The 23,483-nt window shown below is 47.2% G+C and overlaps 1 protein-coding gene and 1 long non-coding RNA gene across 2 annotated transcripts in view; one reads left to right on the forward strand and one right to left on the reverse strand.

Moving 5' to 3' along the window:
• The first annotated feature begins 7,210 nt into the window (after window positions 1-7,210).
• On the forward strand, window positions 7,211-22,040 carry LOC104669995. The gene is made up of 6 exons (XR_749077.2): window positions 7,211-7,312; window positions 7,614-8,292; window positions 11,140-11,300; window positions 13,059-13,176; window positions 18,122-18,210; window positions 21,049-22,040. It is a non-coding gene; the product is annotated as an uncharacterized LOC104669995 (long non-coding RNA).
• Window positions 16,659-23,483, reverse strand: part of PACRG (parkin coregulated) — a 578,382-nt gene continuing 571,557 nt past the window's right edge. The window contains exon 5 of the mRNA XM_010373150.1: window positions 16,659-17,147. Coding sequence (XP_010371452.1) covers window positions 16,987-17,147 — 161 coding nt within the window. The 3' untranslated portion in view covers window positions 16,659-16,986. The remainder of the gene's footprint in view (window positions 17,148-23,483) is intronic.

Consider the following 23,483-nt stretch of genomic DNA (forward strand, 5'->3'; position numbering starts at 1 on the left):
GCAACTCATTGCATTGTTGGAGGACTTCACTGCTCTGTTTCTGTGGACCGATAGCTGCCCCGGAATTTCACTAGAAATCCTTGGACTAGGCCGCAGAGACGGAGAAAGAGGAAAAGGAGATAAAAAGAAGCTGGATTAAGAAAAGGGTCAGGAAGAAGGGGTAAATGAGAAGGCGAGGAAGAAAGGGGCTCAGATGATTTCTGCAGAGTTTGGGGTAGCACCCGTGAGAGGCGTCTGCTTCCACCCCTGGGTTAGGTGCTCCCCCCGGGTTAGGTGCTCCTTCCTGGATTAGGTGCTCCTCCCAGGTTAGGCACTCTTCCCTAGGTTAGGCACTCCTCTCTGGGTTAGGTACTCACCGCTGGGTTAGGCGCTCCCCCCTGGGTTAGGTGCTCCCCCCAGGTTAGGTGCTCCCCCCTGGGTTAGGCACTCCCCCCTGGCTTAGGTGCTCCCCACTGGGTTAGGCACTCCTCCCTGGGTTAGGGGTTCCCCACTGGGTTAGGCGCTCCTCTCTGGGTTAGGGGTTCCCCACTGGGTTAGGCATTCCTCCCTGGGTAAGGCACTCCTCCCTTGGGTAGCTGCTCCTCCCTGGGTTAGGCGCTCCTCCCTGGGTTAGGCACTCCTCCCTGGGTTAGGTGCTCAGGACCCTGTGAGCAAAGTGAAGTTGCGGCTTCCCACCCCCTGGAGACAACACCTTCCCTCTCAGTGCAGGTTCACAGCACGCCGGGCACGCAGCACCTGGGCAGCACATGAGGGATATGATGAAAACAGGAAGTTGTAATCCAAAGAGATCTCTTGCAACACATCTCTGCTTATGCGGCAGGGACAACATTTGGAAAAAATGCCCCCCACGTTTGTCTCATTTCTCACTGGATCAAAGTACTCTCCTTATTCCTTTAGAATCAGGTGCTGTCAAAGACAGGGAATGAACCTAAATGGCCATCAGTGGTAGACTTGGATAAAGAAAATGTGGTTTACATATGCCATGGAATCCTTACCAATCATGAAAAAATGAGATGGTGTCTTTTGCAGGGACGTGGATGGAGCTGGAGGCCATTATTCTTAGCAAACTAATGCAGGAACAGAAAACCAAATACCACATGTTCTCACTTATAAGTGGGAGCTACATGATGAGAACACATGGACACAAAGATGGCAATAGCAGACACCAGGGCTACTTTAGGGCAGAGAGTGAGAAGAGGGGAGAGGATCAGAAGAGATACCTATTGGGTACTAGGCTTATTACTTGGATGATGAAATTACCTGTACACCAACCAAACCCCTGTGACATGCAGTTAACCAACAGAACAAACCTGCACAGGTTCCCCGACGCTAAAATAAAAGTTATAATACAGATTTATCATATTCAAATAAGAATAAGGTGCTCTGCTCCTGCCTGACCCAAACTTGAAACGGTCCCCACAAAGCAGCATTTCAAATTTTAAGATTTTCCAGAGAAAATAAGTTGGAAAATGCAAGGAAAATAATGAGGAAGATGGGAGACCACTCGGTGTGACAGAGCCAGCATGGGGTCCCACACTGCGGGGTTGTTAAGGACAGAGCTGAGGCCTCTCAGGGATGCCTGCATAGGCCAGAAAGGATTCGAGGGAGAAGAGAAAGGTCTCATGGGCTAGAAAGCGAGTAAACATGGAAAGCCTCCTGGCGTGGTGGCCATAGCAAGCGGGGCTCCCAGCAGAGAGGAGCTGTGAGAAAGCGCCAGGGCCCTTTCAGCCTGGGAGAAAGCCGCCTTGACAGAGGGGCCCCAGAACACTGGGAGGGGGCGAGGCTGGCACAGGTTCTCTCCTCAAGGGCCACACTCTGGAGTGACTCATTCCCAGGCCCCCGCGGACAACCTTGGGCCAAATCCCATTTCCTCCCTGAGAAAGGCTTTAGCCAGGGGAGGGAGGCGACCTGCAGCATCTCAGTGGGGCGATCCCACTCCAGGAGTCAGCTCCCTCCCCTGCAGAGAGTGCCCCAGATTTGGAGTCGCCTTGGCTGTATTTCCTCCTCTCCAAAGGCCTGTGAAGGCAGATGGTAGTAAAATGCTACGTGGGAGAAGTAGCATCCGATTCTCTAGATCACAGATCAGAGTCCCAACTCCAGTGCTTGGGGGAAACTTCAGAGATCAAGCCGGGCCCCACCATTCATTTTACAGATGGGGAAACGGGCCCAGAGAGTCGAAGTTACTTGGCCAAGACTTCCCAGCTGTTCGGTAGCAGTGCCTGTCTGGAAACTCTTGCTTCCTAGATCCTAGCTCAGAGTGGGACACTCACACCACCTGAAAGGAAAGGGACACAGAGAGATGGGAACCAGGGGACACTTCTGAGCCAGGACAGTGCTGTCCTGCTTTTCTGGGAATGGTGGGGAAAGGGAGAAAGGCAAGTGCCAAGGAGGGATGCTGACTGAAGGGGGGAGTGGGGGAGGGATGCAGACTGCAGGGGGAGTGGAGGAGGGATGCTGACTGAAAGGGGGAGTGGGGGAGGGATGCTGAGTGCAGGGGGAGTGGGGGAGGGATTCTGGCTGCAGGGGGAGTGGGATGCTGACTGCAGGGGGAGTGGGGGGAGGGATTCTGGCTGCAGGGGAGTGGGGATGGATGCTGACTGCAGGGTGGAGTAGGGGAGGGATGCAGAGTGCTGGATGGCATGGCGACGGGATATGCTGACTTCAGGGGAGTGGGAGCTGAAGGTGTCCTTGCCTCCCCGTGCTTCGGCCTTTGGATAAACTGCTCTTTACAGTTTTGCTAACTTTTTTTTTTCTCTGTTTTGAGACAGAGTCTCACGCTGTCGCCCAGGCTGGAGTGCAGTGGTACCATCTTGGCTCATTGCAATCTCTGCCTCCCGGGCTTAAGTAATTCTCATGCCTCAGCCTCCTGAGTAGCTGGGATTGCAGTCATGCACCACCATGCCTGTCTAATTTTTGTATTTTTTGTAGAGATGGGATTTTGCCATGTTGGCTAGGCTGGTCTCAAACTCTTGACCTCAAGTGATCCACCCACCTTGGCCTCCCGAAGTGCTGGGATTACAGGTGTGAGCCACTGCGCCTGGTGCAGTTCAGCCAACTTATTGAATTGTTCGATTTGCTTGTGTGCACTCAGGGAATGTTAGGGTTGTAAGGGACTCTGCGGCTGGGTGGGTCAACTTCATGCCCAGTATGGAAGTCCCTGAGCATTTCTGACTGTGGCCATTCACTCCTCTTGAAGCTTCTGGCGAGTAGGAACGTCTCCCTGGTCCTAGGCATTGAAGCAGCCCTGAGTTGGGCTTCACTGTCACACAGGACCTTGGGTGTGCACCCTGCGGTTGCGGGTGGGATTCTGTTCCTGGAGCCTGCAGAACACACCTGGCTTTGCTGCACCAGCTCTAGGCTGGTGTGTGGTGGACAGATGGAGTGGGCAAAGCACTTCACTTCCCCGAATGCAGGCTTTCTCTTCTAGGATGGAAGCGATGTCTGCCTTACAGGAGTGAAGAAGAAATTACTTAGGCAGATAGTGAGGGTACAGAAGTCCTCAGTATGGTTTTCCTTTTCATGAAAAGCAGGCCCAAATTATTTTCCTTTCTAATAAAGAGCAGCCTATAAAATCGAGCTGCAGACATAGATGACGGCAGTTGTATCAATCACATTCGAGATGGTGGCTCCATCTTCCCTTCTCTTTGTCAGCCATGTGTACAGTAAGGGGCAGACAAGAAGGCCTGGCCAACGGGAAAGTTCATTTGCATAAGATTAGGGTGGAGTGGCCAGCCTTCCCCCTGTGCTATATAAACATCATACCTGATGGGACCCACCTGTAAGCCCCAGTGTAAACCAGACACCACCTCCTCAAACCTGACTATAAAATCCAGCACATCTGCTGGCCAGCCTTTTCCTCTGAGAAGTCCCCTCTCTCTCACTAGAGAGAAAGCTGTTTTCCTTTCTCTTTCTTTCTCTCTCCTTTGCCTATTAAACCTCCATTCCTAAACTCCTCATGTGTGTCTGTGTCCTCGATTTTCCTGGTGTGAGACAATGAACCCAGGGTAATTACCCCAGACAACATAGCTGCTTCAACAGGCTGTTGTGAGCAGCCGTAACAATCTCCACAGAGAGCCCAGAGCTTCATGTTGGCCTCTGGCCTCTGCTCACCCTGTCCACCCACACGTCCCAGGCCCTCAGTTGCTCCTGAGGCTGCTTTAGTCTCCTCTCCCGCTGCCTTGGGGCAGTGGCCCTGCGAGCAACCAGGAGGCTCAAACCCAGCAGAAGAGGAAATGGGAGAGCAAGGAAGACCCAAATACCCAACCACAAAGAGACCGCCATGACAGAGCCATGACTGTGGCCTGTGGGTAGGGTGCACAGGCCGGGGACTCCCTGTGTCCTTCCCTCCCTGAGGGCACTGCTCAGGAGGGTGTCCTCATATGTTGCACCTGTCTCACACTGCTGTATAGAAACACCTGAGACAGGCTAATTTACAAAGAGAAGAGGTTATTTGGCTTGCGGTTCTGCAGGCTGTGCAGGAAGTATGGTGCCAGCATCTGCTGGGCTTCTGGGGAGGCCTCAGGGAGCTTTTACTCATGGCAGGAGGGGAAGTGGGAGCAGGCAGGTCACATGGTGGGGGCAGGTGCAAGATGGGGGAGGGGCTACACACTTAAAGGACCAGATCTTTCCGGAACTCACTCACCATAGTGGGGACAGCACCAAGCCATGAAGGATCCGCCCCTATGATGCAAGCACCTCCCACCAGGCCCCGCCTCCAACACTGGGGGTTATATCTCAACATGAGACTGGGTGGGGATAAATCTCCAAATGATATCACCTCACTTCTGGGGAGGGGAAGATGGCTGGCACTGCCATGGTGAGCTTCTATCCCAAGTCAGGTCAAGGAAATGTGAGCCAATCTCACCAGAACCCTCTAAGCACAGGGTAAGTGGCATTGTCAACACACACCAACCATGCAGGTAGGGTTTCTTGTGTAGCTTTGAAGGAAAAAAAATTACAACTTTCATAAAGGAGCTAAAAATAAACAGATTAAATCTCATCTGTGATTAAATCCCAGTGACCTCTCACCCTGGTGTTTGTCTGTGGTTCTTGGGAAATTAAAAAGTGTTTGTCCAGCCACTGATGATCAATCAAGTTTTAAAAACCAGGAGGAACTGAGAGGTCTCTGAAAAAAGAATGTAACATTGGAACACAGGAAACAGAAGATACTCAGTGTGGCTGATGGCAGCAAGGAGATGGGGGGGTGTTTGTGAATAAAAGAAGTCACACGTCTTTGAAGGGTGGACTGAACCAAGCTGACATTTTCATCAATAAAATGCGGAGGAAACAAACTTCAAAGTAATAGAGTCTATGTTCACTGTGGCTAAAAAGAAATGCTTTCTGGTATTCTGTACTAACACCCAACATCTCTTCTCAGGTGTGTAATGTGGAAAACATTAAAGTTTCACGCCTTGGTTTTCAGAGCCATAAACTAACGGGCCTGGCCACCATGGTGTGCATGGGACCTGGTCAGGGCTGTGACATCTGCATGACACTGGAAACTGGCGCCATGTCACAGAAGGCAGGCTGGTCACAGCATTGTTCCCCTGATGATCCGAATGGCCTGTAAGATGAGCTTGTCTGGGATTTCAGAGTGGTGTGTATAGGTGTCTGTTCACATTGTTTTGTTTGTTTTTGTTTTTGTTTGAGATGGAGTCTTGCTCTGTCGCCCAGGCTGGAGTGCTCACTGTAACCTCTGCCTCCTGGGTTCAAGTAATTCTTGTGCCTCAGCCTCCTGAGTAGCTGGGATTACAGGTGTGTGCCACCATTCCCGGTTAATTTTTGTATTTTCAGTAGAGACGGGGATTTCACCCTGTTGACCAGGCTGGTCTCGAACTCCTGGCCTCAAGCTAGCCACTCGCCTTGGCCTCCCAAAGTGCTGGGATTACAGGCATGAGCCACTGTGCCTGGCCTCTGTTCATCTTGTTTATTCTCTATTTATATCGTATTTTATATTTATATGTTTCGCATATCTTCTATTGAAAGATTAAGTGTCAGCACAGTATTAAGTGATTTTCACGAAATACCTCCAATGCCTCCCTCCCATTTTACAGATGGAGAAAGTGAGGCTGGAGAGTAACAGGCAGAGCTGCAGTTTAGTTGGCCTGGAATCCTAACCAAACAGTTTTACTCTCTGCCTCGCACCAGTCTCTAGCCCTCATTTTGTGTTTTAGATTGGAGTCCTGTTTCTCTGCTCACAAGGCTCACCTAGACTATCTGTGCATCCAAACGACACCACCTCTTTTTAACTCCAATCCACCATGCTGTCACAAAGCCCCCTGAGATCTTTGTCTACTTGTTGAACAGCCCTGCTGTGAACAAACATTGGGATTCAGATTTTAATTTTTTTTTTTTTTGGAAAAACAGTACAGTATTTGCTCTTTAGTGGGAACTACGCTCCCAGTCCTGCAGGCTGGCATGGTGCTGTGAATTTCCACATGCCTTCACCCCTCTGAGCTCCACAGCAACAACAGTGGGGAGGGCGGGCCTCCCTCCTGCAATGAAGGGTGGACTCCCTTGTGGCTGAAGAGACAGAAGCCGTCCACACATTTTCACTGCTGTGCAGATTCATACAGATCTTTTCCAGAATAAAGCATTATTCGGCCAGGACTCCTCAGCCTCTTCTGTGAGACATGGTGGTATTTTGTCAGCTATGTGGCCTTTGCCGTCTTGGTGACGTGAGTAGCCATTGAAGCATGTCTCCAAGACTCAATCTCTTCCTTCCCAATAAAGCATTTTAATCAATTTGGTTGTTTGTTTGGGTCATATTTGCTGAGCCCTGAATTGATGGAAAAATCACTCTAGCAGGACATAGCCTCTCCACTCTCCACAAACAAAGTTCCACCACATAATATTAGATTGAGACAAATATTGTCACCGTTCAGGGATGTTTTGCAGTTGGGTTCTCTCTAAACTGCAAACATTCTTTTAATACAGGGAATTCCTACGAGAGCTGTAAAAATCCTACTCATATGACATATTACCCCCTCTTGAATGAAGCCTACTGAAGGGTTATTAAAAATTTACCTTTTTGTCAATAAAGTTCTTTATGGGACATTTTTCTGGCTGCATTTTAATGTCATGTTCACTGCCCCAGATGTATGAGGAAGGAGACAAAAAGGCCATTTAAAGCTCTGGTTCTAGAATGCCCCTATTATGCATTTAATGAAATCAAGTGGCATGTGGGTTTGCTGTATGTGGACATAGTTTTGGCTGTAGGTTGCTTTCATGAACCCACAGAGAGAAACCTGCAGCAATGGAGAAAATGCTAATACAGACATCTTACTTCAGTGTCTGGCAAACGAGATTATATGTAAGTCGTTTCAGAAGAACTGATCCTGATTCTTTGAATTTTGAGTCTCCACTAGAAAGTTTTCTTTCTGTATTAATGGAAATGATTCATTTTTTAAAAAAGTTTCAAATATAAAGATGACAATGACATTGACTATTTGGAAACGCCATGTTGAACAGTGAGACTTCTAAGCCTTTATTTTATTATTATTATTATTTTTGATAACACTTGAAGCAAAGATAATAGGTTTTTACAATACTGGCTTTTTACTGATGGACTGAAACCACATTTTTCTAAGGTACACCTATTATTCTTGTTCTAGATTGAGGACGATGTACGCGTCAGCTTCCCTGATGAGGGAAGCTGAAACTTTCCAATGATTCCTGAAGCCTACATTCAATTAATTTCCCTGAAGAGCCCTATTGCCTAATGGAACATTGCGGGAATGGCCACTCTGGAAAGCAGGATCGGTGGAGCCCCGGCTTCTGGCTCACTGGCTTTCAGCTGAGCCTTCCAAATGGCTGGGAATGAACATCCAGTTAGAAGCCTTGGTATGGAACGGTGGTTCTCAAACTTCATGGTGTGTCACAGTCACTGGGGAACTTGTCCAAACACAGATTGACAGACCCCATCCCAAAGTTTCTGATTCAGCAGCTCTAGGGAGGGCCCCGGGAACATGAGCTCCTCTTCCCAAGCTCCCAGGTGACGCTGAGGTTGCTGCCCCAGGAACCCACTTTGAGAACCACTCATCTAGGGTGTGCTGGGGCAACTGGTTGTCAGAGGGGTCAGGACACTTGGTCTCCTTCTCTTTGGTCTCACTGAGAATGTGAATGTAAATGGCCTTTTGAGGCCATTTGCATGGAGTCCCCCGCAGGGCACGCTGGATGGCAGGGGAGCGTCTGGAAGGCATCTGCACACTGGCTTGCAGCCTCAGTGACCATCATCTAGTTCAGGTCCTGCATGGTCCCCGGAGGAGCCCAGTGACAAATACGGAGGGGATGGTGAGTCTGTGACACGGCACCTGCACTGGACCCCTGCTTAGGCTGCAGCTCACAAGAAGGACATTGGTCTGTCTTTGAACAAACAGATGGGCCCTGCATTTCTGGGAGCTTTGGAGGATATTTAAAATACTTTCCTCTGACTTGGTTTAAACAGAATCATGAACACCTTTCTCCACCAAAGCAGCATCTTTTTGTGTTTTCCAAAGCCTGAGTGTCTCCAAGGAATCTTACCTTGGGCTGATAATTCTTCCCTCAAGACAGCAGTACCTTTGACACAGGACATCCTCCAAAGCCCAGCACCCCTGCCTAAGTCAGACAGGAGGGCAAGGCCCAGCGCCCCTGCCTAAGTCAGACAGGAGGGTGGGGTGCAAGGGTACCTCTGCTTCTCTGCCAAGCTTCTTTGACTATGGCCTGTCTGAACCCTTTTATAAGGGCTGCTTAGTCATTTCTTCAACAAATGTTCCCCACTACCTTTTTTTTGTTCTTTTTTCTTTTTCTTTTTTTTTTTTTTTTTGAGATGGAGTCTCACTCTGTCGCCCAGGCTGGAGTGCATAGGCTGGAGTACAGTGGCAGGATCTCAGCTCACTGCAACCTCTCCTTCCCGGGTTCAAGAGATTCTCCTGCCTCAGCCTCCTGAGTAGCTGGGATTACAGGAGAGTGCTACCGTGCCCGGGTAATTTTTGTATTTTTAGTAGAGAAGGGATTTAACCATGTTGGCCAGGCTGGTCTCGAACTCCTGACCTCAGGTGATCCACCTGCCTCGGCCTCCTAAAGTACTGGGATTGCAGATGTGAACCACTGCGCCCAGCCAACAAATGTCTTTTGCAGGCTGACTAGGCCCAGGGCGTGCTTCCTGGCCAGAGAGATGTCATAGTGAAAGGAGCTCCCTGCTGTCACAGAGCTCAGGCCCTAGGGTAGAGACACACGATAAAGAAATAAGTGAAAAATCAAGCATATAGGTACTGAGGTCAGACACTTGTCCATGTTTTGAAGCAAGTAAAGCAATAGGGGACAGAGACTGAGAGGTATGGGGTCAAGGAAGGTCCTTCTGAGGTAGGGATACTTAGCAGACACCACAGTGAGGCCAGGGGAGGGAGGAGGCTCAGTGAACACCGTGGGGGGCGTCCAGACACCTCTCTGTGGGGAGGATATGCTGAGCCTGCAGGTGGAGCAGGGACGAGGCCGGCACAGCCTCTGCCCACGGAGGGGCACAACGCTGCCAGGAAGAAACAGCTCAGGAGGAACCAGGGCCACATCCTTCAGGCCGCATGTCACCCACAGCAGAGGTCTGGAATGTGCCCCAGGTGGGAGGCAGAAGCCGTTGGAGGGTTGAGAACATGGGAACCTGACTGGCGTTTAAAGGGTCACTGATTTCAGGGTAGAGGATCCCGCCACTCCCTGCAAGGTTGGGGGTCAGCTAGAGGAGCCGGGGACCTGGACTAGAGCGAGGAGGAGGGGCTGGGACTTGGTCAGATACAGATCTTGAAGGTTTCGCACACAGAATTTGTACTGGATTGGGTGGAGACGTGAAAGAAAAGAGGATGAATTCTGGCATTTTGGCCCCGTGGTGACGTGAGCGCCTTCCGACTGAGCTGGAGTCCTCCGCGTGGGGAGGGTGCGGGGGCCCGAAAGTGGCGGGAGGCAGGTGGGTCCATGCATTCGGTTTGGATCAATCTCTTTGGTATCCTGGGGGAAATGCCCAGCAGGCACTGGGGAAGTTGGGGCCAGAGAGCAAATGTGAGAATCAGCCGTGCACAGACGGCATGTGAATCCGCCGGACTGGTCGGGTCACCTGGTGGAAACAGAGGTGAGGCGGAGGTTCGAGTTGAGAGGCCTGCAGTGTTTAGAGGTGAGGAAGAGGAGAGGGACGCAGCAAAGGCGACTGAGAAGGAGCAATCCAGTCTCAGCATGCACGGACCTCCCATACAACGCGGCCTGTCCTTACTGCAGTGGCCCTCAGGCTCCCTGGGTTGTTGTCACTAAGCAGGTGGACGGTACATTCTCTCTTCTCCTTCTCTTAATGGAAGCACTGCCATTTCTTAGATGGGAATTGCAACATCTGTAAAGGCCCTGAAATTATCTTCAAAATAGTGTGTGTAATGTGCACTTATCTGGGTAGAGGGTGCAGAGTTTCCAACAGATTCTTAAGGCAAGGCTAGGGAATATTTCCCAATAATTTCTAAATAAAAAAGAAACTAAAGTAATACATTTCTACACTTATCAAGCACAGGAAGAGAACAAATCCTTTCACCCAGATTTAAATTACAGAAACTTGGCGAAGTAAAAACGAATAAAGAATCCAAGTACCTTACAAATATTCCCACTGGGGAAAGCAAAAGTCAACCTCTGTAACAGAGAAATGCAAATCAATCAGTGTGCAAAGGGCACTTCCCACCACGTATCTGTCCATGTCATTAACTACTGATAGGGGAATTGGGTAATTGCCAAGTTCCTTGTAAGAAGAACCCAGCTATATCAGTAGTGAGATCTTAAATTGGATAAGATTGTGTGAGCAAAAGGAATAGAGTCATTCCTTATTGAGGCAGCCATGGAAGGAATCTCAGAAACTTTCTTCTATAGCTACTACATGCTTCTTTAATATCATCACCAGCACTTGAACTGGAGAGCAAACTAGGGTTTGCTAGTTAGGGTTTCTCCAAAATAAAGCTTGACTTCTATTTTGGATTCCCATGCAGCTTGCATGCATTCACACATTTAAGACTGCAAAAGAAACAAAGATGATGGGAGATATTTTTAGAATCTGATTCAACACCAATATGTATCTTCCTGTTGCAAAGTGCTCTTGATTAAGCCAAGTATACTTGTATTATTGTCTTCCCATTGCAGGACAGAGAGGAGGTTGATAGTTCCTTTTGTATTACAACGTCATGATTACAAATAATCATAATAGAGTGCCCATTTTAAAGTGACCTTTCCCTCCAAGCACACAGGAGACTTCCTCAGTTTCCCTTGGAGAGCAAAGAAATACTGAATCTAGTGTACAAAAGGTAATAGAAAGTTTAAGTCCCTTCAAACAGGTGATTTTAACAGAAATGGGGTTGATTGTGCTTGGGAAAGCTCTTCTTTCTTGGTCAGAAAAAGAATATGGAGTTTTAGGAGCTGCCTAGCAAGCCTCCAGTGGGCACCTGTGTGGAGGTGGCAGATCCTGGAGAATGGGTACTGCCCTAGTTACCTCTGTGTGACTTAGGCACTGCTGACCCACAAGCTGTGTGACCGCCAAGGTCCCTCTGGGCCCTGGATGTTTGGTGGACATGAATCGACGTGGTGTGAATGGGAACTTGGTCAAAGTCAGTTTCACTTTGCTGAAAGCAAAGACTCCTTGTATCTCGGAAACGTCACATTTCGGACAAACTTTGATCAACAGGTACATTTCTAACGAAGGAAGCTTTCATAGAGGGAATTGTTCAGAAAGCATTTGAGGCTTTTGACTCCATTTAAAATCCTATCAGAGAATCGAAATTTATATTTAGAAAAATATCCATGGGGCATTTCCCCAGATATATTACTTCTTTAAAAGAAGATCCGTCTTTGAGCCTCCCAGCTTTGGCTTGCAAAAGGCTCGTGATGAACGTCTCAAAACAACCAAAAGAAGTAAAAGAGGCAGTGCATATTGAAACAGACTTAAAACTCTTTAGTTTTAGGCTGGGCGCGGTGGCTCAAGCCTGTAATCTCAGCACTTTGGGAGGCCGAGACGGGCGGATCACGAGGTCAGGCGATTGAGACCATCCTGGCTAACACTGTGAAACCCCGTCTCTACTACAAAATTCAAAAAACTAGCCGGGCGACGTGGCGGGCGCCTGTAGCCCCAGCTACTCGGGAGGCTGAGGCAGGAGAATGGCATAAACCCAGGAGGCAGAGCTTGCAGTGAGCTGAGATCCGGCCACTGCACTCCAGTTTGGGCGGCAGAGCGAGACATCGTCTCAAAACAAACAAACAAACAAAAAAAACCTCTTTAGTTTTAGCTTCTCTAAATTAGCAGTCTGAGATGTCCCACGACCTATACTAAAACTTTGCTAGAGATCTCATGGAGGTCAACCCTAGAAGAACTTAAGGGTTTTTTTTTGTTATTGTTGTTTAAGATATCTTCAGCTTTGAAAATAATATTTTCTAAGGATGTAACCATTTCACAGAGTTTTTTAACTCTCTCTCTCTCCATATGTATATATATTTGAGATGGAGTTTCGCTCTTGTTGCCCAGGCTGGAGTCCAATGGTGCAATCTCAGCTCACTGCAACCTCTGCCTCCAGGTTTAAACAATTCTACCACCTCAGCCTCCTGAGTAGCTGGGATTACAGGCTGCCGCCACCATGCCTGGCTTATTTTTTGTGTTTTTAGTAGAGATGGGGGTTTCACCATGTTGGCCAGGCTGGTCTCAAACTGCTGACCTCGCGTGATCTACCTGCCTCAGCTTCCCAAAGTGCTGGGATTATAGGTGTGAGCCACCGCGCCTGGCCTGAACTCCAAAAACGTCCATTTTGGACTGACATTTCTCATATAGAGTCAGGCCATAAAAATCATGTGCCATTCTTCCCACGCGATGGGCCAGGGAGGATACTCTCATAGTGAGGAGTGTGCCCATGGAGATGACTTCCAGGAGGGTGTGTGGGCTGCAAATCCTGGCATCTGTTTCACTTGGGCCTGTTGGGGACCAGAGACCACCCATCCTGGCCTACGGGGGCTCAGCAGACATTAGAGCCTGGCTCTCCTAGGGCACTACACGATGACGGAGCATGTGTTTTCTCCAGGCACTTGGTTGGCGGCTTCCCCAGGAACATCCCTCCATCCTCGCGGGTACCCAGCCATGGACCTCAGGGAGCCCTGGACAAGCATGCATATGTGCGATGCTTGTAACCAACCTGCAAGGTGGACATCATACAGCCCATTTTTGGATGAAGGAGTTGAGTTTTAGAGCATTGACATAATTTGCCCAAGGTCACAGGACAGCTACTCAGTGGTGGAAAGATACTTCGAAAGCAGTTCTTCTGGGTTCCCACTCCTGCACTAGAACCACTGCGCCGCAGTATCTATCATCGTGTCCTCGCAGTGACCTGCGGATAGAGGCTGTCCTGCAGGCAAGGAAAGCTAAGTGACTCGCTCCAGGCTGTCCAGCTCCCGAGTGACAGGCCCAGCCTTCCCACCCAGCTCCTCTACCCTGGCATCCAAGGTCTCATTCCTTGCCTCCCCCTTAACTGACTTTAACACCTGTTTGGTGTCTTCGAGTAAAAGTAACAGTCCCAAGAGGACAAACAAAAACCCTTGCCTAATACTCAGTCCCCAGTATTTCCCGCTCTTCATCATTCCGTTCCTTTAGCTGTCTTTGAAAGGCGGTTTCAGTGTATAAACGTAGCAGGTGGAAGAAGCTGTTGTCTTGCTCAGAGGCCGGAAACCTGCTGACATTTCCTCCTTCTCTGTGGAGTTAATCAGAAATTATTTGGCTGGAGACCTGGGTATTATTTTAGAAGGCAGACTTGGGTGGGCTGACCATTGGAAAAAGTAGCCTTTTCTAATCCTATTAAAACAACAAAAATGTGGGTTTTGGGGTTTTATTTTGCCTTTTAATTTCCAGAGAACATGATCCTATCTATATAGTTATTTTGGGTTTTTGCAAAATTATCTTCTTTTCACAAGAAACTCACCATTGCCACGTAGGAAGCATATTGTCTGAGGAGTTTTCAAATACATGTCGCTCTGCCCGGGTAGACACTAGTCATCTTTTGTACTTGTTTTTCTTTGAAATAAAAGTTCGACAGGTATCAGAAACTCTGGTGGCGCTTTTCATAGGTTACCCCTACAGCTTAGAACTCTACAGCACGCAGGGGGCATCCCCACTTCACAGCCGAGGCGGTGTGAGTTTCAGAGAGGTTAAATATCTTGCTCAAGGCAGCAGAGCAAATAAATGACAGAACTAGTCAATAAAGCCTGATTTTATTTTATTTTGTTGAGACGGGGTCTTGCTCTCTCACCCAGGCTGGAGTGCAGTGGCACAGTCTCAGCTCACTGCAACCTCCACCTCCCGGGTTCAAGCGATTCTCCTGCCTCAGCCTCCTGAGTAGCTAGGCCTGCCACTAGGCCTGGCTAATTTCTGTATTTTTAGTAGAGATGGGGTTTCACCATGTTGGCCAGGTTGGTCCCAAACTCCTGATCTTAGGTGATCTGCCCACCTTGGCCTCCCAAAGTGCTGGGATTACAGGCACGTGAGCCACCGTGCCCGGCCAAAGCCTGATGTTTTAATTCCAAAGTTAGGGCTCTTGGCTAAGTTGCCAGGTCTTCTTGCTCCTATACCAGGCAGTTTTCATGAGTATAATGAAGAGTGAGTGGCCAGAGCTGCCTCTGCATGTCCTAGCAGAGCCGGGTCAGAGCCATGCCAGTACCAGCTTTCAAAGGCGCCAACAAGCCGTGATCCTTCTAACTAATAACCTTACAGACTTTGGTGTTCCTTTTGGTTGTTTCACTGATGCCAGCTGATGGACGCAATTGAATGTCATAGTTTGCAGAATAACCTGCTTTAATCTGCGGATGTCTACTTCTAGCTGTGCCTTTACCAAATATTGTGCATCAAAGTCAATTTGTTGGCCGGGCGCAGTGGCTCATGCCTGTAATACCAGCACTTTGCGAGGCCGAGGCGGGTGGATCACCTGAGGTTGGGAGTTCAAGACCAGCCTGACCAACATGGGGAAACCCCGTCTTTACTAAAAATACAAAATTAGCCAGGCATGGTGGTGCACACCTGTAATCCCAGCTACTCAGGAGGCTGAGGTAGAATAATCGCTTGAACCCAGGAGGCAGAAGTTGTGGTGAGCTGAGATCACGCCATTGTACTCCAGCCTGGGCAACAAGAGTGAAACTCCATCTCAAAAAACAAAAGACAAAAAACAAAGTCAATTTGTCTTATCCAATCATGCCTCTTCCTTCACCGTAGACAATGCTTACAGAAACAGGATGGTAGCTCCTAAGCTGCTAGATTTCACATGCTGAGACAGTAATAAGGAGAAATGAACGATGAGCTCATTTTCAAAACTGGTGTTTGCCTTTAGAAACTTGTGCCTTAGATAGTGAAAACAGTTTGGAGGTTGATGCATAGTGCATGGAGAAACACATTTCGCTTCTTCACTCTTTTTTTTTTTTTGAGATACAGTTAAGCTCTTGTTGCCCAAGCTGGAGAGCAACAGCACGATCTCGGCTTACCGCAACCTCTGCCTCCCGGGTTCAAGTGTTTCTCCTGTCTCAGCCTCCCAAGTAGCTGGGATTCCAGGCGTATGCTGCCACGCCTGGCTAATTTTTGTATTTTTAGTAGAGACGGGATTTCATCATATTGGTCAGGCTGGACTTGAATTCCTGATCCACCCGCCTTGGCCTCCCAACATGCTGGGATTATAGGTATGAGCCACCATACCTGGCCTCATTTCTTCACTTTTATGAAGAAGTTTCACTTTGCTACAGGAACAAGATACTTTCGGCTATGTGTTTCTAAGCAGTTACAGCATCTCTCAGGTGTGCAAAGTCAGTGTTCCATCTTTATGAAGTTTTCTGGCCTAAGTTTCAAATGCCTGAAACTCCCATCTGACGTGTCTGAAGAGCCACGATCCAGGGCTGACTATCGTACAGTTGCTCTTCGCTTTGGGCATTTTTTTTTCTTTTTCAATTGAATGAAAAAGTGCATGTCTTTTGTCTTTTTTGTTTGTTTGTTTTTTTCCTTTTTGGTCTCAATAAAATCCCCTAATACGGCCATCAGACCCACTGCGTGGTGCTATGAGAAGGCATCCAACTAGTGGGAGGAAGCAAGGAAGAAGAGTTGCCAAGGAAGAATTTTGATCTGTTTGAAAGAGTAATCATTAAGATACATATAAGTCATTTTCAAAAATAATTAAAAGCCCTAAACAAACTTCCAGATAACACTGTCAATAACATACCAGGTCCTGAAATGCAGTGTGCCATATGGAGAGATGAGGATTCAAGCTAGGCTTTTCTTTTTTTTTTTTAAACGTATTTGCCAAGTTACATTTCACACGTAACCCTGACCCCGTCCTCTCCCCAGTCTTCCCCTACCTGCACCCAAATATAAACTGAAAAGCCCCTGAAGCCCAGATCACTAGTAGGCTAAAGGCATTAATTACAATTGTAGCTGAGGTTATAATGGGCTGCAAAAATTTCCTGCTGTAATTAGAATATAGATTCAACAGTTTTATTGAATGTCAAAGCACATTATTCCGCACAGCTGCTAGAGAGGCACTGCTGAACCGATGCTTCTCTTCCATGACAAACACCTATTAAGCAGTCAGCATAAACTCTTCCCTTACAACCTCTGACATCACCCCCAGGGCAGGCACACACAGAACAGCAATTGCTGAATTGCGTATGAAAATTATAGTTTATTGTCTATACAACTGAAGGTTTAACTCGGACTCCTGCTTCTGTCAGAGCTGTATAAAGAAGCAATTCTTCTCATAGAACAAATAAGCACAGTACACTATTGTAATCTAAGAAACAGGCACTATTTATGTATTGGAAAGCCTTGCTCTCAATAGGGCTAACAGTCCAATGGCCCATAAGCCACTATTTTAGCAGCTGTAGAAAAGAAAGCTGTGGAAGTCACAAGGAATGAGATGCTAAAAGCAGCAGAGACAGATGATCCCAACACCAAGGGGAGGCTTCAAGTCCCAGCTGCTGCCACTGTTAGTTTAGCAAGCAAGACTCGTAGGTTGGGACCACGTACTTAATGTTGATAAAGGCATTTTCTCCTCCGTAGCGCTCAAAGGCCTCCAGCGTCTCCTGGATCAAGTCACCAATATTCTCCCTCTTCTGCTGGCTGTAGTCAATGCCATCTCCGGAGTTCACTGGTGCATGCAAACACACAAAGAGGGCAGTTATTTCTCTGCCATTTCCCGAAAAGTCCTACACAGTCTAGGCATTTTCTCTGAATGCTTATTAGGAGACACAAACATGCAAGATTTTTACACGATCTTGAGGAGTTTTAAAAGCAGTGGCAACTATACAAAAATACCATCTCCCAAATTGGAGCCAATGAAAAATAATCTAAAATAAAGGAATAATGGAGTAAACAAAAGCGAGTGAATCACAGTTACAAGAAGGAGGACAAGTCAGGGACTCTCTTTCTTGATCTATTATATACAGAGTGTTCTCTTGGGCCCTGAGTTTTCTGAAATCACAGCACGGCGTACTTAGAAGGAATAGTCTATTGTGAGATCAGGCTGTTTGTTGCGTGTGATTTAAAATGGATCTGCTTTGGAATGAGGCTTAGCCCCCACCCCGCTGCTTTTGAACACATGGCAAACTCTTTCTCCTGAATCCCAGTAACCCAAGTGTTCAGTTCCCTGAAATCATTTTGCTCATTCCAGGTGCAGATGGGACAGGAGGAAGCTGCTCCTCCTGCCCTGGCTGCTCCCGAACAATCACTCAATGCTGGGATGCAGCTATTCATCAGTCAGGGCTTTGCAGGGAGTTTGTGTCACTGCTAGTTTTAGAGTCCCCAAGTCCAGGGAGGTGTGTCAGCTGCAGGGTCTGGAAATGACACTTCAGTTGCCTCTCAAGTGCTACAAGGGAAGCAATTCCTAGAGTGGCCTTCAAAGGCCAGGAACCTATGGCTAACAGCTTCTCCTCTATACCACAAACTCAATCTTGAATCCCTTAGAAAAGAGATATGCGATTGTGTCCAAGCTGCAGGAGTTACCAAGGGTGAGGGAGTCTGACAAAAATGGGGCCCCTTAGCTTCCATTCTGCATGTAGACATCCCACAATTGTTTTCTCTAATGATAGTCATTCCATGCTTTCTGTTGTATTCCACTCCCAGGTAACCAAGGGCTTCAATGACATTTTTTCTCCCAGCAAGCAAGTCATGAGTGTGTCCTGCCTTATCTGTGGTGGAAGGAAAGTGCACAGGTGGGCTGGGAGGACCCAGTAGGATGAGGGTGACAGCTCAAGCCTAGAGGGTGCCACGGGGCCAGGGACCTTCAGTGCAACTTGAAAATGTACATTTCACTAGAGAAAGAATTCATTTGATTCCTATTTCAATTGTAGACCCACAATGTTTATTTTGTTTGAATGTGAAACTCATAGAGGGAAAAATGGTGTTTCCAACCTTTTATTCTTCCGTAGTCATCCGAGACATTTAAAAAAGACTTAATAATGGTTCAGACCAGAATACCTATAACAATTACAATCCTACACAGCATAGGGAAGCAGTTCTTTTGCTTGATGTTTCCAGAAACTTATTAGGGAAATATCACTGTCTTCTGTGATATACATACAATAAATTGCTATCCTTATTCATTTCTTTTGGTGAGGGTGAAGGCAGGCAGATATATCACTGATTTTTAGAAAAAAAAAAAAAACAGATTGGGAGTCACACAACTGTAGTGCATGTCATTTATTCATAATAAATGACCTTAAAATGGTTCACAAAGCCATTGCAATTAGGTGGGTTTTTCCTTCCTCATAGTACACGTCTTTGTGCTGTCACAGGTAAAGCTGGATTTCAATTTATTTAAAGTTTGATCATCTCAAATATTCAAATATATAGAACAAAATTTTATATATATATATATATATATATGTATGTATGAATGAGAGAGAGAGAGAGAGAGAGAGAGAGAGAGAGAGAGAGAGAGAGAGAGAGAGATGATGCCAGATACAATGACTCATGCCTGTAATCTCAGCACTTTGGGAAGCTGAGGTGGGAGGACTGCTTAAGACCAGGAGTTTGAGACCAGCCTGAGCAACACAGCAACACAGCAAGACCCCATCTCTATAAAAGAAATTTAAAAATTAGCTAGGTGTGGTGGCATGCGCCTGTAGTCTCAGTTACTTGAGAGGCTGAGGCGGGAGGATCACTTGAGCCCAGGTGGTCGAGGTTGCAGCGAGCCATGATCGCGCCACTGCACTCCAGCCTGGGTGAAGACCCTGTTTCAAAAACAAACAAACAAAACAAAAAGAATATATCAGATAAACAAAAGATAAGATTTTTAAACAAAAGGGTTCTTGCCCTATTGCTTTTTAGAAAAACAACAACGATAAACTTTGTAAAAACAAACATGTAAACAGATGCACCTTTGACATCCACCGGCTTTTCTGTTTGTATTTCTTAAGATTGACATGGTGTTCTGAGGTGTGAGAAGGTGCAGGCGGGAATGGCTGCATGGGAGAGATGGAGCCCTGTGGCTCCGCTGCAGGGAGCCTTCCACGAAGGGCTTTGAGTTGGAGTGAGAGAGGAGGAGGAAGCTTGTGTTGGGAGGAGGCGTTGTTGATATTTGTTACAGGTGTAAAGAAAAGATGCTAAGGAAGAATGTGGGCAGGACGAAAAGCAACAGGGGATTTCAACAGAGGTGCTGGCGGGAGAACCCTGCGTGACAGGGGAGGTCAGCAGCAGGGAACGTGCTTTATAGAAACAATTTCAGCTTCCCAGGATTCCAACCAAAGCAGGGACGAATGTCCCCTCAGAGTCGGGCTTATCTTTGTGTGCCCCTTCTCTCCAAATGATAGCTGATAAACTCCTCCTAGGTATGAAAGAGGTGGACCTAGGGAGACGGTGGCATGGCCTGTTTGCAGAGGGCAGACAGCCCATTGCACAAACCCCTGGAGGGCACACGGAAAAGATAGTCGGTGATGATGCTGAGTTGTGGCAGCCATGATCAAGTTCCTTATGGACAAAGATACATACATTAGTCACTCATAAATGGTGCCTTTTGTTGGTATATTAGTCAGAAGGTCAAGAGCTCAATAGACCAGGAGACAGACATATTTTCCTGATAGAGGGAAAGGGCGTGGAAGATCTGCACACAACGGAAAGCTTAACGCACCTGCTTTTCCACTGCCCCAGAAGGCAGCAATGACAAGCAGAACTTTATCTCATGTTCTTACTTTTTAAAAAATATTTGACTGTAGGAGTAAGTAAACTATGTAGCTTTTTTGTTTTTCCACACTGTATAACCTCAAATGATAAAAGAACAAACCACAATAGGAGTTGCTTATTCAAAAAGTGAGTTGGAGTTGGAATATTTTGTGGTTGTAGAATGTGTATCATTGGAGTAGAGAAAAGGCCAAAAAAGGAACACTTCCCTTACTTTTCATGCTGAAACAATGACCCTGCACGGTTTGGAGTCTAATTGTGTTGAGAAGCAGGTGAGTCATGAGGTCTCCATTTCAAACCTGCTATATTGACAGTTTTTTGAGAGCCTGAAATTGAGGTGATTAAGTGTGAACTCACCATTTTAAATACATGCGACACTGTTCAAAAATACATTTGTGAGAATAGGACATTAAAAAAAATAAACCCAAACGGTTATTTACAATTGCCAATTCTGATTAGGAAAATGACATTTCAATTTAGAAAGCAAGGAGTGGATTTATGTCTGGCAGCTAGAAAATATACACTAATGATGGAAAAGATAGGTTTTATTTATAATCAAACAAATAGGTCGAAAGCAATGGTTTCAACCAGACTTGGTGCTTCTGGAAGGGTGACAAGCAGGCAGAGAAGAACGAGAGATTTAGTTTCTGTTCTTGAAGATCCCTCCATGCAGGAGGCATGCAACCTACTGCCTGAAAGTTGTTTTTGGTTAAGAATTATTTTAAGTGCATTTATTCCTCTGAATATTCGTATTTTTGATGATGTAAGCAGTTTGTTTAAGTATGAATAATATGCACACTCAATTTTCTATCTAAACCTCCTTAAACTGTCCCCACTGGATGCTTTCTCTTTCTGGATGCCATTTTCTTCAGAACTAGGACGCACGTGTCTATCCCAGTCTCTGGTCTCTTGTCCAGCGATGGTATCCTCCCTGCTGCTGAACTCAGCTTGGGGCTGTGAAGGGACAGTCGTACACCTTGTTACCGAGGGCCACCGCAATGGGGAGTTGCACCTGACACATTTACATTTCACAAAGATATCGCCACTCTGTGGACACGGACCAGCAAAAGGCTTGGATGACATAGGATTTTGATGATGTATTCTCCAGCTCAATTCTAGACTGTGTGCAAACTTCATTCTTTCTTCTACTTTCTTTAGTTATGACTATTACAGGAGAAAGGAAAAGATCGAAGGTGAAGGAAGCAAAGCCAGAAAGGAAGGACAGCTTTGGTGGACAGAGCGAGGTCTTCCCACCTCACTCCCGGGACGTGCGCTGACGCGTTGCTCCTCCGTCCTGCAGAACGCCCTGGGTCGTGGCAGCAGCTGCAGCTATTTCACAGGCTGTCCTCCCTGTAGACTAAGCATCTACTCCGCGCTATAGGGCAAGGCGAGACAAAAAAGACCCTTGCCTTCTGGGAAGCTTGCCATCCAGCTGAGGGAGCCTAATTAGCCACGCTTCCTATAGGATGCAGTGGTCACTTTCTCCCCCATGGAAATACGTCTGGACCCTGGCACCCCACTCCTTCCAGAGCCTCCACGCGCTGTGCGTCCCCCGTGGCGCTTTGCTTGCCAGTGAGCCCTGCGTCTTGAGCACTCTGAACGGTTCGTTGTAGTCAAGACACTCGGGGATCCCAGAGACACGAAAAGCAGGAGACTTTGTGTGAGGGCCACTGCGAGGCTCAGGGAGAGTTCAATTCAGATTTGGATTTTCCTCACTCTTATGCTTTGGGGCAATACTCTTAAATGGTAAAGATATAGCCATTGTATGAACAGCAACACACAAAGGGGTTATTTGGAAATGAAAGCCTTATTGAAGGCACTGGAAAAATTAAACAAATAAACGCTTCCTTTAGATTGCTCACTCCACATGCCTGAAGGGTTGTTCATTTGATACCGAACAGACGAAGTCATTTATGAACTCTATCTATGCTTTTTCGTAATGACTAAGAAGATCCTAAATAGGCACGATTTCAGGAAGGAAGCCCTTCTGTTAATTTTGAGAACTTCCTGGCTGAAGCAGCAGCGTCACACTCTCAAAGGGAACAGCCAGACCGCACTGGGGAAGGCAGAGTTGTCAGGTCCCTGCAAAGAGAGTCCCGGCCCCAACACGCTCTCCCGCCTGAGATGCCTGAAGAGCTGCAGGCTGTTCTAAGGCAACGAACCAAACATTCTCCCAGGAAACACTAACTTGGGAAACTCCATTAAAAACCACCCAAGTGGCCGGGCGCGGTGGCTCAAGCCTGTAATCCCAGCACTTTGGGAGGCCGAGACGGGCGGATCACGAGGTCAGGAGATCAAGACCATCCTGGCTAACATGGTGAAACCCCGTCTCTACTAAAAATACAAAAAACTAGCCGGGCGACCTGGCGGGCGCCTGTAGTCCCAGCTACTCGGGAGGCTGAGGCAGGAGAATGGCGTGAACCCGGGAGGCGGAGCTTGCAGTGAGCTGAGATCCGGCCACTGCACTCCAGCCTGGGCGACAGAGCGAGACTCCGTCTCAAAAACAAAACAAACAAACAAAAAAAAAACAAAAAAAAACCACCCAAGTGAATCAGGAAATGGTGAAGAGGTGACTGAGATGATGATAAAACTATCATTACCAGCCTTTCTTCACGGTGAATATCTGCTTTCGGAAGCTTGAATTTTATGATGCAACTGGCCATGCTCAGTAACAAAAATGGTTTGTGTTACCTCCTAGGTACACAATAGCTAGACTGTAGAAATGGCTGTAGAAATTAGCAACTACCTCAGACAAATACATGAGGATTATCGTGATAGAACAACATTCACCTTAGCCGCAGGCAGCAAGAGACATTGACTCAGGCAGACTGACTTTCTCCACGCACCCAAGACTGAGTGACAGCCATAAAACCAAGGCTCTGGAATAAATGGCTGTGGAGGCGTCGCGGTTCAGCCGCACTGCCGTTGGTCTAGGGCTGTTCCCTGGCCGGTGGCATGTGGAGCATTTGCTGCCTGGCGTAGCCACTTTGCACTTGAGTGAACCCAGGCCAGATCAAAGCTCTTTCCGTACCCAGCTTTCGTCGGAATCAAGCCGACTGCAGAAATCGCCTTGCCCTGTGTTCCCCCATGGGGCCAGGTAATCTCGTTGAAACAACACTGAGTGGAATTAAACAACAACAACAACAAAATGCTGACAGAAGAAATCAAATAGTTTCTTTCTGGACCAGAAAAGGCATAGTTTTGATTCTCAAATGCTGAACTAAAAAATTTCAAGAGCTTTAACGCCCAAGTAAAAGGATTTTCACCTGTTAAGACTTGTAACCGTTAACCTCATCAGTCACAGCTA

Source organism: Rhinopithecus roxellana, chromosome 4 (genome assembly GCF_007565055.1).
Source record: "Rhinopithecus roxellana isolate Shanxi Qingling chromosome 4, ASM756505v1, whole genome shotgun sequence".
In the NCBI taxonomy this organism is placed as follows: Eukaryota; Metazoa; Chordata; class Mammalia; order Primates; family Cercopithecidae; genus Rhinopithecus; species Rhinopithecus roxellana.